The sequence below is a fragment of the Lonchura striata genome, chromosome 28, assembly GCF_050655825.1.
Source record: "Lonchura striata isolate lonStrDom1 chromosome 28, ASM5065582v1, whole genome shotgun sequence".
Lineage (NCBI taxonomy): Eukaryota > Metazoa > Chordata > Aves > Passeriformes > Estrildidae > Lonchura > Lonchura striata.
Window position 1 is genome coordinate 7,454,835 of NC_140730.1, and position 16,248 is coordinate 7,471,082.

A 16,248-nucleotide genomic window follows, 5' to 3' on the forward strand; every position below is an offset into this window, starting at 1 on the left:
AGAGATCCTGGAGTGACCTGGAGTACTTGTTGTGTGAAGAGGTGGGAGAATTCCAGGGAGGAGTTGCAAAGAGAGGCAAAGATAATGGGATTCTGAGAAATACTGGGATACCAGTAGTGCCTGTGGGGAGAGAACTGGGTGGATTCTGATGTGTAGAAGACAAAAAGTTGTAGTCTAAAGAATTCTGATGAGAAAGGGATAATCACTTCCCTTGGCCTGCTGGCCCTGTCTCTGCTAACCCAGTTCAAGTTTTGTTGCCCTCCCTTTGCTGCCAGGTGTACTGCTGGACCTTGTTCACCTCTCTGTCCACCAAGATGCACAGATTTTTTTTCCACAGCTCTGCTGCCCAGATGTCTGTGCCCCACTGTTGGGGCCTTCAGACTGTGCCAGCACTGGAGCTACTTGCCTCATTGTTTTCTCAGGAAAAAGGAATAGAGAGGATGCTGTGGTTAGAGGACAGCACCAACAGTCAGACTAGTGCCTCCTTACAAACACAGTATGTGTATGTCCAAAGACACACTTGCACACCAGACCTTCACCAGCAGACATACTCATGCTGGCCAAGCACAGGTACATGTTCCCACCTGTGGAGCATGGGGAACTCCAGTAGTTAATTTAGCAGAAGGCCATGCTGACTCACGGCAGTTTGCCAATACATTTAGGGCAATTAGAAACTGCTTTTCAGGCTGGAAAAACGATTCACAGGATCTAGCTGCTGCATTTATGCACAAATTTTGGAGTGAGCCATTCGACCCCCACCTGTGGTGACTGTTGCCTTGTTCTCTCTCACACCTCCCAAAATGTTTGAGTGACATCTAGACAAGTGGTCACAAATTTTGGCCAGCTCTGGAATGCTTTGTCCTAGTGTAATCCCTTACCAGTCATATCTGTGGCCCTTCAAAGCCTCCCACCCTACTCCTCCATATCCAGCCATCCCATAATGGGTCATGCAAAAGCATCAACACTTGCACTTTCCTTATTACCTGGCAGTGCAATGCTTTTTCCTGTGTGATTCAGTACCACAGGGAAGAATCACGCATTTGGGGCCAAAGTCAGGAATAGGAGCATAAGTGTGCAGTTTTGAATGCCAAAATACACAAAGCATCTAAAGCTGTTAAAGAGTATCCAAAGGAGGCCATGAAATGGGGAAGGGTCTAGAGAGGAAGGGTATGAGTAGCAGTTGAGGGCACTTGATGTATTCAGTCTGGAGGACTTCAAGGGGAGACCTCATAATGGAGACCTCCCCTGAGGGGAGGCAGAAGCCAGCTTTGACCTCTGTTCTCTGAGACCTGGGGCAGGACCCTCATGTACCCCCCGCTTGAGGGCATCCCAATGGATCAATATTAGGAAAAATTCTTCCCCCAGAGGGTGGTCAGGCACTGAACACTCTCCCCAGGGAATGGTCGCAGCTCCAAGGCTGCCAGAGCTCCAGGAGTGTTTTGACAATGCTCTCAGGCACAGAGTGGGATTGTTGTGGTGTCTTTGCATGGCCAGAAATTGGACTTGATCCTCAGGGGTCCCTGCCAACTCAGGATGTTCTAGGATTCTGGGATTCCATGGACTTTTCTTCCCTGCCTTCACTATTCCAAATACTGAAGACAAATTTCTCATTCACTGCCCTGCCAGGACTTGTGGCAGGTCAAATGAAATCAAACCAGCACCCCTTTTAAATTCAGGCACAGGATATTTATTATGTGATTAAGAACCTGGCACTGGGTAGAAAGTGTATTGCATCTTTGTGTGCATAATTTGAGCAGAAGCAGTTGTGACAGAGCTCAACATAAGTTCTGCTTGCCCACACTCATCCCAAAACTAGGCAGTGGCAGCCCCAGACTATCACTGACCAGTTTGGGACATTATCTTCCTCAGTCAAATACCCAAGTAATTATTTTAGCTCTGGAAACCTCAGGCTGTTTGAGAATACTAGAGGAAGGAGCTGGATGGCTTCATCCTAGGCAAGTAGATCTTTCCTTGTAAAACAAAGCATATAAAGCAGAGTCATGACCCTCAATCTCTTCCTCTGAGTGCACAGAAACATTTACATGGTGTTACCCGCATATTTCACTCTGACATCACCAATGGCCTCAACACCCCTGTCTAGGCTGTAAGCAGATGGGGCCCTCAGGAACCTAAGATCAGTGACCATCAGCTTCCTGGAGAAAGGCTTGACTGATGTATGCAGGGGACTGTGGTGAACCCACAACTCCTTTGTGGTGCAGAAGGAGTAAGTTGCAGGACTTCGCTGTATCTCCAGATCTTTAATTGTGCAGTAGGTAACCTCAGGGCACAACTCCACTTCCTTGATTGTACAGAATGTGGGTTGCTGGAGGGGGATTTTGAAGCTGCTGAGATGCATAATAGGGTTTCCTGTTGACTCCCTCCATTCCAGCAGTGGATACCACACCTCTTGGGTCTGCAGGGACTGGTGCCAGGAGGGTTGTCCCACCAGACACATCCATGCCAGCCAACCTGCTAGAGCCAGCATGGTCAGGACCAGCAGAGCCAAGGAAGCCAGGTAGAGCACCCAGTGCAACAGGCAGCAGTGCCTCAGCACCCACTGCCCCCACTGCAGACCCTCCCCACCTGCCTGCAAACGCAGCACAGGTACAGCTCGTCCTGGGATGGAACAAGGGCAGAGGGGAGGAGGAGCAGGTAGGAGGGAACATGCAGGTTGGGTGAAGTGTGTGGTGTCCAAGGGAGGTGGTAGTGTTGGGGCATGTGTGGAAAGCATGGTGTTGGCTGACATCAGAGGCTGACATGGAGATCTGACAGTGGAAGAGGCCTCTATCATGGCAGTGGAAGGCATTGCTGTGGAAGTGTTGGGAAATATGCCAGTGGACCCCATGAGGCTGCCATAGATACTGCTGGTAGCAAGGGTGGTTTGGGAATGGCCACTGGTGCTAGAAGGGCTGCTGCTCATAGTTGTTAGCAGTGAGGTGGCATTGTCAAGGGTGGCAGGTCCATGCAGTTTGATGGTGGTAGCAGCTGTGAGAATGGTGGCAGTGCTGGGGGTCTGTGTGGGTGTCATGGTGGGACTGGCTGGTACAGGAGTGGTGGTGCTGGGAGTTCTGATGCTCGTCAGCATCACAAGCAAAGTGTTTGGGGAAAGGGTGGGGGTACAAGAGGTGCTGAGGGAAGGTCTAGTGAGAGGAGATCTTGTGGTAGTAAGGGTGGGAAGGCAAGATGAGGTAATAGCGCAGGGCATGGTAGTGTGCTCTTTGGGGATGTATGGATGTGGGGGGAAGGTGCTCGTGGTAGCTTTCTCTGTTGTTTCTTCCCCATAATTATACTCATCCCCTCCTTCCTCATCCACATCCTCCATGATGCTGCAGTTAAGCTTGAAGCGAATGATGGGCTTCTGCCTATGCTCAGCAGGGCTGTGGCACAGTACCTTCTCAGGTGCAACCTCCACCTTTGTTTCCTCCAGGCCCCGCTCTGGCTGATAAACAATGTCAGCATTCTTCTGAATCCAGGTCTGGAGGTAGTGCAGGTCACAGTCGCAATGCCAGGGGTTCTCAGTGAGGAAAACATACATGAAGAGGTGCCCCTTTGGGAAAAAGTCAGTTGGTAGGGTCTGAAGCTGGTTCCCTGAGAGCCAGAGGGTCTCCAACTTCTGCAGGTCCTGCAGCAACTCCTTGGGTAGCTCCTTCAGGAGGTTGTCTGAGAGGTCCAACTCCTTGAGTGCCTTCAGCCCTGCAAAGGCCTCCTGGGGCAGCTGCTGCATCTTGTTCCCTCGCAAGTCAAGGTTCTGCAGCTGTGGCACTGTGCGGAAAGCCCCTGGGGCCAATGTCTCCAGGCTGTTGTGAGCCACAGCCAGGTGGGTGAGTGCAGGCAGGCCCTCCAGGATGGGTAGGGCTGACAGTGCATTGTGAGAGAGGGTTAGCTCCTTCAGGGACAGCAGCAGGGCCCCTGTGTGCAGAGCCACCAGCCCATTGTTGGCCAGGTCAATGTCCTGAAGTTGGGTGAGGGACAGAAAGGCAGTGGTGGAGAGGGACTCCAGGCGATTGTCACTGAGCAGCAGGATGCCTGTGTCTGCAGGCAGGTCTGGGGGCACTGTGCTGAGAGCCTGCCCCGTGCAGTTCACCTCCAGGAGGTCCTTGACCTTGTTCATCTCTGAGGAGCAGGGCTGGGTGGGGGGGAGCAGGGCCATAAGAGTAACCAGGGTCAGGGCAAGGACCTCCATGACCTGGAGGGGGAAGAAAAGAGGGGTGTGGGTGCAAGCAGGCACGCACCTTCACATTGCCTTTCTTCCCCCACAAGCACCATTTGCAGCAAAACTGGTATCCCCTACCAGCCCTTCTGGCACCCTCTGAGCTCTGCAGCTCCTCCCTGGGATGGTGTAAGGGAGAAATTAATCCCACACCTACTGCCATCTGGTCCTTGGAGGCCAGCAGATGATATTTTGGCCCTTTTGCTCTCCTCATTCTCTTCCATAGTGAGGAGAATCTGACTGATGGGCCTCTTCACAGCAATGCCTTCTTCACTGCAGCAGCATTGCTTCCCTCACCACTGTAAAAGTCATGCCTCTGCAGTGTTTGTGTCCCAGCATACCCACACCCAGCTCAACCCTGACAAATTGTGTGCTAGAAGATGCTCTCCCTGAATATGCTCTTACCCAACACCAACTAAGCCCTCTGCTAGATTTGGAGGGTAAGAGCATGAAATACGAGAAAGGAGCTTACTGTGCACAGATGTGTCCTCCATGAGCAACCAGGCCCCTGTGAACACTGACTCACCTGCAGATCTTCCAGTGTTTGCTCTTCTGCTGCTCTGCCTCCTCCTGCCCACAGACTAGGCAATGCTCTGGGACAGTACTAGCGAGGAGCTGCCCAGCCCTCTATCAGCACCCACAGTTGTGGGAAGGGAGCTGTGGTTTCCTGAGCAGCCAAAGCCATCTCCTCTCCTTTTGTACAGCCCTTGCTTTGGCTGCACTGCCACATCACCATCTCTCCTTGCAAAATGTCGGCAGGCATTGTCCAAGCAGCAAAGGGTCATGGCCCACTACAGTCAGCACTGGATCCTGCTTGTTCTGCTGCTCAAGCCAGTTTTCCCCTTATGATTTGCAGGAGTGCCTGCAGAAAATAATTCCATTGTCTTCTGGAGAGGAAAGGGGTAGGAACATCGGCCACAGCTTCTGAGAGCTGTGGTGGCTGAGGTGGTAACAAAATGACTCTATGCCCATGATGCTGGAGAAGCCCTTGCATCTGGATGCAGGCAGACCCATCTGGACCAGGATGCCTTGAGGCTCAAGATGTCTCTTGCTGTCTGTGATAGGAGTGGGATGGACTCTGCTCCCTCAGCAGCTGTAGTTTAAGGCCCTTTTCTCCAGCTTGGCAAGCCTGTGAGTGAAGATACTCTCTGCCTTTTCTGACAGATGGACTGCATCTGCCCTCAGCACACTGGGTTGTTCAAAGCAAGTCTGATGGTCTAAGCAGCCAAACTCCTGGCTGTGGCACCAGTCCTGTAACCATTTGTCAATTCCCCAGATTGGACTGGCTCTTTCAGACTCCTTTGCTTTGACTGGGAAGGTTGCTGAAAAAATTACCTGTGCTCCAGAGTCAGCAGCTACTGCTGCTCCCAGGGCTCTGTAATCCTTCTTTATGCTGCTCACTGACACTCACGTGAAACAGCTGCAGCAGGTAATGGTGGACTGTGCAAGGCATGGTAGTCTCTCAGTGACATCTCTGATATGAGTCTATGGTAAGCAGCATAATCTGGAGAGTGCAGCAGGCCAGTAAATAGTGACCCTATGCTTCTTACAAGAGAGTCTCTTTCAGCCTGGTTGCTGGAAGACAAAGCTTAGATGCAAGTTATGAATGGTATGTGTGATGGTAACTGCATTGGGGTACTCATCTGCAGATGCATTTCCCTCTGCCATGGAATCATAATCTCTAATAGTATCTGCAGAAGAAATGGAGTCTGAAATGATGCCTACATTTACAACAGTAATTGCAATGGCATCTGTGTCTGCCTACAATACATGAGTTACCTAAGTTTGGAATATAAGTTGTTATTAATATTCTTGCCCTCTTTTATTTTTCTTTTTTTATTCTCCTATTCTCCCTTATCCAAACAAAGAAAACATAGACAGGGTCTTTGGGGATTGAGACAGGAGGTGTCATTTTAACTAGAACCTCTGATTCCCCAGGCTTTTTTGCTTCTTTTTACTTTTCATTTTTATAGTTCGATACACCTGTGTGCTTTGGCTGCTCCATTTCCTAGACCCAAATGTTGGAAATTATGAAATTTCTGTAGTTTTTAAATTAATTATCTTCTAATTATTTAAAATATTTTAAATTATATTTTAATTATTTTAAAAAAATTAATCATAACCAGTATTAAAGTTATGAGTAGTGTGTTAGTCTTAAATCACTTTTAGCCAGCATTTAGTAAAGTTTTCATATGCTCCTTTTATGAGAATATAGCTTGGGAAAATTACTGAAACTTTACATTTTGCTAAACTAACTCTGATATGCTTCAATGAACAAAATCAGGCAGAGGGAAATATGTTGTTGAAGCTGGACATCTAGAATGCAGAAATTATGGACTATAAGGATCTTTTCACAGAAACCAGAAGATAAAGAACTAACGGAGATTCAGTATATGTGTTGGAAAGTTCCTACTGGAGGAAAAAGATGCTAAAAAGACAAAAATAAGGACTAATTAGCATAAGAAGCAAAATTCAACAGCCAATAGAAGATAGAATACTAATTATGAGAGTTACGTAATTTAGAACCAATGGTCATTAATTCCATTAATTTATACATTGCTAACAACGTATAAATAATTTAAAAAGTTTTGCATCGATGTCTGTATGGAGGCTGCATTTTGTTGGCCATACACACTCCTCTGGACCAAGGATAAAGTAATGCCTTACTTGTTAACACTGAAAAGACAGTGTTAGAGGGTTTTATTTATCCTGATGGTGTTGGGGGATTTAGTAACCAGAAAGATAGCAGAAACATCATGATAAGTAAGACTGGCTTACCCCTGTTTGTTCTCTTTTATATATTGCCTGGCTCACACCTCTTTGCCCACTGCTGAAGCAGTGGTGTCACTGCAAAAAGCAAGTGCAGAGTGTATTCTCCAGTGGAGTCTGGAGATACAAACACTGGCTCCACTGCAGTTATTGCTGGCTTCTTATCCTCTTCTGCAAGAGGATAAGGGAAGGCTGTAGTAAGGTCCATGTTGAAGCTACTTGAATATCAGATATGCAATGAATGGATTTTTCTTGTGCATGTTCAACAAATGCAGTATGGGCTGTGAGTGTCTTCTAGTGATCATTTCAGCTGGAGCTGCTGCTAGGCCAGCAGTAGGCTGGAGGGGCATTGCTGGGTCTCTCCTCTCCACTGTGATCCATGGTGTCTCCTCCTGCCACTACCAGAAAAAAAGTGTCTGGCTGAAGCCCCTGTGGGCTTCACACTGTCCCTTTACACTGTGGGCTGTGTAAAGCCCTGAAGCCTTCTGCATAGGATGAGGTGCTTTGTGCCCTTAGCATCTCCCTGGGCATTGAGTGCTTGTGCAGTTCCCCTGCAGCAGTGTCCCCTACTGGCTGATGTCCCTCCAGTACTAAAGAGGAGGGAAACATGTGGGTGTGGAGGGGGCAAACACCATACATGGTGTCGTATTGTGTATATTTGGTGTGAGCAGTGTTGAGCCCTGCTGTGCTATATGTGTACATTTGTAATAGTGTTGCTGTCTCCACAGAACTGTGCAATGCTATCGACACGTGACAGGATCTCCAATGCAATCTGCATATGGAATGCTATATGTAGCACTTGTTATGTCCAACCGAGTGCAGATAGCATTGCAGATGCAGGTAAGTATTGAAGGTTAAGTTGCCATATGTTGTGGTTTGACACTGGCCAAATGCCAGGCACCAACAACAGTAATTTGCTTACCCTCTTCTGCTACAGTCAGGCAAAGGAGAGGGAAAAAAAATGAACAGCAGGCTTGTGTGTTGAGATAAGGATTGGGAGGAAAAATCACTCTAAGGGCAAAACAAGTTCAAATTTAAAGGTATAAAGTAAATTTATTATTAGCAGAGTCAGAGGAGAATAATGAGAAGTAAAATAAGCCTTTAAAACACCTTTTTCCCTCCCAACCTGTCCCTTCTTCCCAGCAACAGCACAGGGAGACAGAGTGTGGGGGTTTTGGTCAGTTCATCACTCAAGATCTTCTGTTCATTCAGGGAGAGGAGTCTTTTTTCTGCTATGCCATGGGGTCCCTCCCACAGGCAGTCATCCCAAACTGTTTGGCTCAGGTCACTCATCCCTTAGGGGTGCAGTCTCCTAAGGATAGGCTGCTCTAGTTTGGAAGCAAGGGGTCCCTATCTCTGGAAGCTGGGGCCCTCTCTCTCTATTCGGCTCTCCCACTGGGTCACAGCTTTCTCTGGCATCCACCTGCTCCAGTGTGAGCACTTTTCCCACAGACTGCAAGTGGCTATCTTCGTTCCCCATGGACTTCATGCATTGCAAGGGAACAGTTTGTTTCACCACAGTCCTCACTACACCTTGCAGAGGAATCTTGGCTCTGACCACTGGAGCACTTATTCACCCTCTTTCTTTACCACTGATCTTGGTGCTGCCATTTTGTTTTCCCTCACAAGTCCTCGCTTCCTCTTCTCTGACTAGAAGAACTGCTGCTTGTAGGTACCATTGTCAACAAGTTTTGCTAATTCAAAGATTCCTGCAGGATCCCACAGTGCTGAGAAGCTGATCTCGTCTAGGTTCCACACTGGGGAATCACCTGTCATGCTTCTGCTGCAGCCACGCGGCCCTGCTGCCATTGCTCAGGCAGTGGTGGCTGCCGCGGCGCTGCACCATTCAATGCCTCTCCTTGTGCAGGGCACCGGGAAGGGGAAGCTGCCACTGTCCCCGCCCATGGCATAGCTGGCTAGGAGTGGCCAGGTGGGCAAGGCTCTCTCTTGGCCACACTGAGATGGCTGCAGCTGTGGTATATTGCTCTGTGCCGCTTCAGGAATGGCCTCCAGTGGTGGCACCTGGCCACCCCTGGAAAAAAAATTGCATGAACGCTATTTTGATTTTCTTCTCAAATATGTAATCACAGAGATGTTACCAACCTCTCTAATTGGGCTAGCAGCATGCCCATCTTCAGAGACATCAGAGAATGGCTTTGTTGGACATGGTGGAAGCTTCTAGCAGTTTCTCACAGAAGATAACCCTGTGGTTCCCCCTGCTATCAAAAACCAGACTGTGCCAAACCAACACATGATAGCAGATTCCATTGCAGAGGAGGATGCCCACTATAGAGTTATCATTGCAGATGAAGATACCATTACAGACAATCTAGAAAATGCAGATGCTATGTCAGATGCCAGTGTAGATTATAAAAACACCCTTTTCCACTAGTGATTTGAATTGTTGGTTTGAAGAGCTGAAAAATTTCAGGGAAGACCCCAGTAAAGTAACAAAATTACTTGATAGTCAAGAACCAGGACCCAGACTGGGGTGATATCGATTTAATGCTGACAGAATTAACAGAAACTGAAAAAGAATTAGTGATTAAAACAGCTTAAGCAGATTTGCAGGGACAAATTGCTAGTGGAGCCCTACGGGTAATGTCAACGTGCTATTCCCTACCATAAATTCCCTGTGGGATCCGAATGATCGAGGTGAATATGCCTCGCTAACCAGATACTGGGAGTTAATAAAATTTGGATTAGAGAATGCCATTCTGAAAGCAGTAAATTGGGCATTAATGTATAATTTTAAACAGGGACAGCATGAGTATCCTACTGATTTTGTAGATAGGCTCTGAGTGGCAATGTGAAAGTTTACAACCCTTGATCTTTCTTCAGAAATGGGGAAGCAGCAGTTAATCTCCTTGATGCTAGGACAGTCCAGCCCAGGTATCACAGAGATTAAAAGAGCCAGGTAATAGAAATTTAGAAGCAATCATGGAAGAAACATGGAGGGTATGTAACAACTGAGACAAGCAGGAGAAGAAAAACTCACAGGAGCCAGTGACAGCCTTAGAGCAGCATCAAAGAAGAGAATGTGGTCAGGGACGAAGCAGAGGCAGAGGTAAAGAAATAATAGTGATGGCTCAAATCAATCCCAAGGGAAGTTAGGATCAAATCTGTATGTTTACCGTAAGAAAGCACTGGCACTGGAAATGCCAGTGTCCAGAGTTATTGAACACTCTACAGAAAGCTGTTGTTGCAGCAATAGATAACAGTGAGTTACACTGACCTGCAGATCTTTCCTTACTGGACCCGCTGGTTAAGATAGAGCTAGGGAATTTTAAAGAAGTTGAATTCTTAAATTCACCAAAATCCCTATTAGACAGAAATCTCCTTGAAATTTAGAGACAGCAATTGAATTTAGAGAGGGAAAAATGAAATTTAAAGTACCCAAAGGCAAACTGATTTTAGCATTATGTTTGGCCATTGATAGAGGATCAGTAAACAATAGCAATTATTTGCAGCAAATAATGAATCAGATATACTTAGGAGTATGGAATACCGATGTCCTGGGAGGTCAAAATTGGCTGACTCTATTAAGATTGAATTACAGACAGGAGCCAGGCCAGTAGTTAGGAGACAGTATCCCTTGAGAATAGAGGACAGAAAAGGGATTGAACCAATTATTAGCAAGTTTTTGACACTAGGATTGTTGGAAGAATGTGAATCCAAATTTAATACTTCTATACCAGTGAAAAAAACGAATGGAACTTATAGATTAGTGCAAGATTTGCGAGCAGTCAATGGGATTGCTAAAAGTATCCACCCAGTGGTTGCAAATCCCTACACTTTGCTAACTAAACTCTGCAATGATCTAATTTGGTTCTCGGTGATAGATCTCAAAGGCACTTTCTTCTGTCTGCCACTGGTGAAGAAAGTCAAAACATACTTGCCTTTGAATGGGAAAACCCTAGCACAGGCAGGAAAAACCAACTTATCTGGACACTGTTATGTCAGGGGTTCAAAAACAGTCCCACAATTTTTGGGAATCAATTGGGCAAAGAATTGGAACAATGGCAGTCTCTGCCTGGGGAGGAAACACTCCTAAAATATGCAGATGATTGCTACTAATTGCTACAAAAACTATCAAAGAGTGCCTTATATAGACAATAAGTTTGTTGAATTTTCTTGGTCTGTATGTTTATCAAGTGTCTCAACAGAAAGCTCAGCTGATGCAACAACAGGTGACCTATCTTGGATATGAAGTCTTTGGAGGACAACGAATCCCTGTGAACTGCATGGAAGGAGGCAATCTGCCAAACACTGAAGCCATAAATTGTAAGAGAACTCTGCACTTTTCTTAGAATCACAGGTTGGTGCCAGTTGTGGATATACAACTACAAACTGATGGCAAAACCTTTATATGAGCTAGTGAAAATTTCTAAAAATATTGTGGTGTGGACTCCTGAAACAAATCACACCTTTGAAAAGTTAAGTGCAAGCTCATGAGGGCCCTGGCCTTGGGACTTCCTGGGGTAAGTAAACAGTTTTGGTTATTCTCACATGAGAGGACAAGGATTGGCCTTGGGGGCTGGTACAACACCTGGGTCTTTACAAATGGGCAGTAGCTGATTTTTCTGAACAACTCAATATTGTGAGCAAGGGCTGGCCTCCCTGCCTTAGGGCAGTAGCAGCAGTAATTGTGAACATTGAAGAGGAATGGAAGTTTACACTAGGACAAAATATGACTTAGTGTCACACATGGTGCAAGCTATTTTAGAACAGAAGGGCTGTCATTGGCTATCTCCTCCAAGGTTCCTAAAACACCAAGCAGTCCCGGCCAAATCTGATGATATTGAAATGAAAGTGACCAATGTTGTTAACTATTGGGATACACAGGACAGATGATGGACTTGGGACCTGGTTAGCATAAGAGATTTGGTAACAGGATGCCTTGGCAAGAACAGCTTTGAAGATTGCAAGAAGATTAAATCAGATGGGTTTGCTGAAAATAGAAAATTACATCAGACTTCTGCAAGCAAGAGATGTAAATTTGGATTCTTTGACCAACACACGGAGTCCCCATCTCTCTCTCTCTCTTCATTCCCAATAGTTAACCCTGCCTCTTTTCTGCAAGGAAACTCTGAAGCTGAACTTGCAGTACTTGACTACCTACAGACTATCAAAACTGTGTACTCCAGCCACCCAGACCTAAAGGAAGAGCAGCTCCCAGGTGCCATGAACTTGTTCACTGATGGCAGTAGTTTTATGAGACAGGGAGTGCGAATGGCAGGATACACCATGACCACAGTATCGGAGGTAGTTGAGTCAAACCCATTACCAGTAGGAACCTCAGTACAAAAGACTGATCTGACAGCCCTCACTTGAGCATTAGAACTGGCAAAAGGAAAGAAAGTTAATATTTGGACTGATTCCAAATCTGCTTATAAAATTGTTCGTGCCCATGGAGTCATATGGAGAGAAAGAGGACTCCTGACTGCACAAAAGAAGATTGTCAAACATGCAACTGAAATCCTCAAACCTCTTGAGGCAGTGAAGCTCACATTTGCAAGTGGCAATTTTACATTGCTGAGGGCACTCTAAAGGTAACACTCTTCCAGAAGCAGGTAACAAATTTGCAGGTTATGAAGATATAATCACTGCTGAAAGAAATTAACCAATTGTGGCAGCTGTAATACCTACTGTAGCATCAACCAAGCAGCCTGTAGAATACCAATCCTCCAATTACAAATGGATTAATGAAAATAAAGGAAAACTTTTAGAGAATGGTTGGGGATAATTAGAAACAGGTCAACTAATAATACCATGAAAGTTAATGACATATTATGTGATATCTGAACATGATAAGACTCGCTGGGGAGCAGAACCCTTACACCAATATTTAAGGGAATCAATTGCAGGCCCACGCTTGCAAGATATTGTTAAAGAAGTAGCATCACTATGTATGACTTGTTTGAAGAATAATCTAAATACAACAGTTAGACTAGAACAAGGAGTTATTAACAGAGGAACTTTTCCTGAAGACTTATGGCTGATAGACTTTTCTGAACTCCCAAGAAACGAGGGTTTTTGATATTTGCTGGTACTTACTGATACCTTCTCCGGGTGGTCAGAAGCATTCCCTTGTAGGACATATAAAGATAGAAAAGTATTAACAGTAGTGTTGAATGAGATCATACCTAGATTTGGAGTAAATAGGGAAATATCCTCTGATAGAAGATTGCATTTTTGTGCATAAATTGTACAAGCTATCAGCAATACCTTGGGAATTGAGTGGCAACTACATACTCCTTACAGGTCACAAGACAGTGGTCAAGTAGAGAAAATGAACTACATGCCTAAACAACAAATAGCTAAGATCTGTCATGAGACAAATTTGTACTGGTACCAAGTATTACCAATTTCCCTTATAAGAATAAGGATAAAGCCAAGGCCAAAAAAAAGGGTTAGCCCATTTGACATTTTGTGTTGTAGACCTTATGGATTAAATGCCCCTCATGATGAAAACCTGGCACAGGTTGGGAATCAATATATTTATGAATACTTAGAAGCCATTAACACTTAGTTGCATCAGAAGTATAATATTGTATTTGAAAACCAAGCTAAGCAACCAAATTATAAATTGCACATGACTGATCCTGGTGATTGGGTGTACATTAAGAATTTTTCAGGTGATCCTCTACAGGAGAAGCGGGACAGACCATTTCAAGTCCTCCTGACAACCTTCACTGCAATTCAACTGAGAGAAAAACCCAGCTAGATTCATTACACCTGAGTGAAGACATTTCCTGTTGTACCTTGGACAGTAACAATCATTCATAATGGTGGACTGAAGCTGACTCAGCCATAAATCATTAATACTTTGTTATGCTTTGTTGCTTTTTGGCAGATTGTAGTAACTTTTGATGTAAATACTGAGGTCATAACTAATCATACTGGAATAAGAGATTGTTGGCTGTGTGGAGAGGTACAACAATTACACTTACCATTGATAGGGGTATCCTCTAGTAATTGGATAGAATGAAGCCCATGTACCTTGTATAATATTTGTACACAATGAGAACAAATAGGTTCATCTTTAGGAAAACCCCTTTTTCAGTTATCACTCATCAATCAGTATGTTATTTATGTGGAGTCAAACTTTATAGGACCAACTGGCCAGTTTAATAATACTACAAATTGGACCAGAATTACTACCATTCTACAAAACATACCAGATATAAATTTTAAAGATCAATTTGCTCAATGGCATGACTATTTGTTTGCAACATGAGCATTGCAGCTACCTGTGATTTGCCAGATTATTTTTGGTGGTTGTGTGGAAATGGAATAGCCCTTAAACAACTACATGGAAATTGGACAGGTCAGTATACTATGAGGTATCTCATCCCACCTATACAAGTTATAAATCATATTAGTTTAATTACAGGAATCCTTAGAGGAATTTTGAGAAACCAATTTAGTCAAAATATGCCTTCTAATCCTCTGACTAGATATAATCCAGGCTTCCACAGTTTTGTCAGAGCTTTATTCCCAACCTTAGGAATTGTACACTTAGAAAAAGCAATAATGAACATCTCAGCAGAGATGGAAATAATTGCAAACTCAATGGTGCAGGTCCCATTGGATGGTTGCAAAGAGAAATTAATTCTTTAAAAGAAGTAGTATTTCAAAACTGTATGGTATTAGATATCATCACACAGCACAAATGGGACAAGTCTGTACATTGATAAATACTAGTTGTTTTATTTATATAGGTCAATCAGGTAAAAAACAACAGATATACATACAATCTGGCAACATTCATAGATACTCCATGAAGTAACAAAGGATGATAATCTTGGTCAACTGATTTATGGGAGACATTTACGTCTTGGCTCCCTAAGCTAAATTGGTTGAAACAATTATTCATGGGTATTTTGTTAGGAATAATAATTTTGTGTACATGCATATTTAGAAAGTGCTTTTTGTGGTGCTGTCAGTGAACCACAATGTCTTATGATGATTGGAAGAGATATAAACTGAGACACAGAGTAAAAAGAGGAACATATTTCCAGAGAATAAACACATGATAATTTGTGAAAGAACTCACAAAAGTAAAAAGAAAGGGGGGATTTGAAACCTAATTGGTGCGTAACAAAAAGTTAACCACAAGTAATATTGTAACAAGATGTGCAGGTAAAGCATACAAGATAGTGGAGTGAGTGAGATAACATGTGCAAGCAAAAGCAAGTAAGATAGCAAGTTTTAACAGAACTTGAAAGCTGCTAAATTAGCTCTAAAAACAAGTTAGACTGAAAAACAAGAAGCAGAGAGCATGTGCTGAAGACAGAGGTAAAAAGTTAAAATGTGAGAAAGACTACAGAAGCCTTTATCAAAAAATCACCAGAAGACTGGAAGACCACTACAGAAGGAACTGACATGCATGAAAGCAATGAACTGTTACAAAACCATAACACAACTTTATGCAAATATGAATATGCTAATGATATGTTATAATTGTGACATTGCACAGAATGACTGTTAAAATGTAAGTGAAGGCTAAAGAAGTTTGAGTGAGTTTTGTGGCTGGGGGATCCCCTCACTCCCAGCATTGAATAAACAAATACCTGCTCTGTAGCTGAATTGACTATAGAGTTTTATTTTCTTGCCTAGTTTTGGGCATCACCTCATGAAGTGTTGGTGATCAGCTCCCTTCAGCGCTGGCTGGTACTGGGTGATTGATTGGGTATCTGAAATCATCCAGGAGACAGATGAGATGTGGATCAGGGGGATCCATGAACAGTCCATAGGAAAGGACCACTGGACATGGATGCCCAGAGTCGGGCAGTAAGGGAAAGTCAAGAAGGGTCTCGGCAAATCCTCACTGGTGCGTACAAGTTCTGGGAGTAAAACATGGCAGGACACCCAGAGTGGACGACAAAAGAAAGTTGAAAAAGGGTCTTGACTATGGGGCTGATGATCCCAAAATACCTCTGAAGGGTCCTTTGGGAGAATGTTGAGATGGTTTGTGCATTCTCCCAGAAATAATTGAAGGCATAGACGCCCAGAGGGGACAATAAGAGGAGCCATAAAAGGGTCTTGGCAACCCACACCCAAAGGGGGCAATACGATGTTAGTTTGGGAACGGATTGGTTGAAGAGGAATGTGGAGAAATATGGCTAAGGCAAATAGCACAGGGGGGCTATGTGATAATGTGATAAGGAAAGAACAGTGATGACTGGGATGTTCTCCACCTTCTCCTGTCTTCAAAATCTGCAGTGTAATACAGGGCCAGCTGTAAGTCTTTTTTATTCCCAGCT

General features: G+C 44.5%; 1 protein-coding gene and 1 long non-coding RNA gene across 2 annotated transcripts; one reads left to right on the plus strand and one right to left on the minus strand.

Moving 5' to 3' along the window:
• Positions 1-1,668: 1,668 nt before the first annotated feature.
• LOC110469487 (uncharacterized) lies at positions 1,669-4,863 on the minus strand. Its single transcript, XM_031507195.2, has 2 exons — positions 4,737-4,863; positions 1,669-4,186 (listed from the first exon to the last, which is right to left on the minus strand). The coding sequence occupies exon 2, from the start codon at positions 4,181-4,183 to the stop codon at positions 2,039-2,041; it is 2,145 nt and encodes a 714-aa protein (XP_031363055.2). The 5' UTR covers positions 4,184-4,186; positions 4,737-4,863; the 3' UTR covers positions 1,669-2,038.
• Positions 4,864-7,685: 2,822 nt separating this feature from the next.
• Positions 7,686-15,036, plus strand: LOC146765074 (uncharacterized). The gene is made up of 3 exons (XR_014950311.1): positions 7,686-7,819; positions 11,135-11,263; positions 13,608-15,036. It is a non-coding gene; the product is annotated as an uncharacterized LOC146765074 (long non-coding RNA).
• The last annotated feature ends 1,212 nt before the right edge of the window (positions 15,037-16,248 follow it).

Coding starts and splice junctions, on each gene's coding strand:
- LOC110469487 (XM_031507195.2), bottom strand. CDS start 4,183: ATGGAGGTCCTTGCCCTGACCCTGGTTACTCTTATGGCCCTGCTCCCC.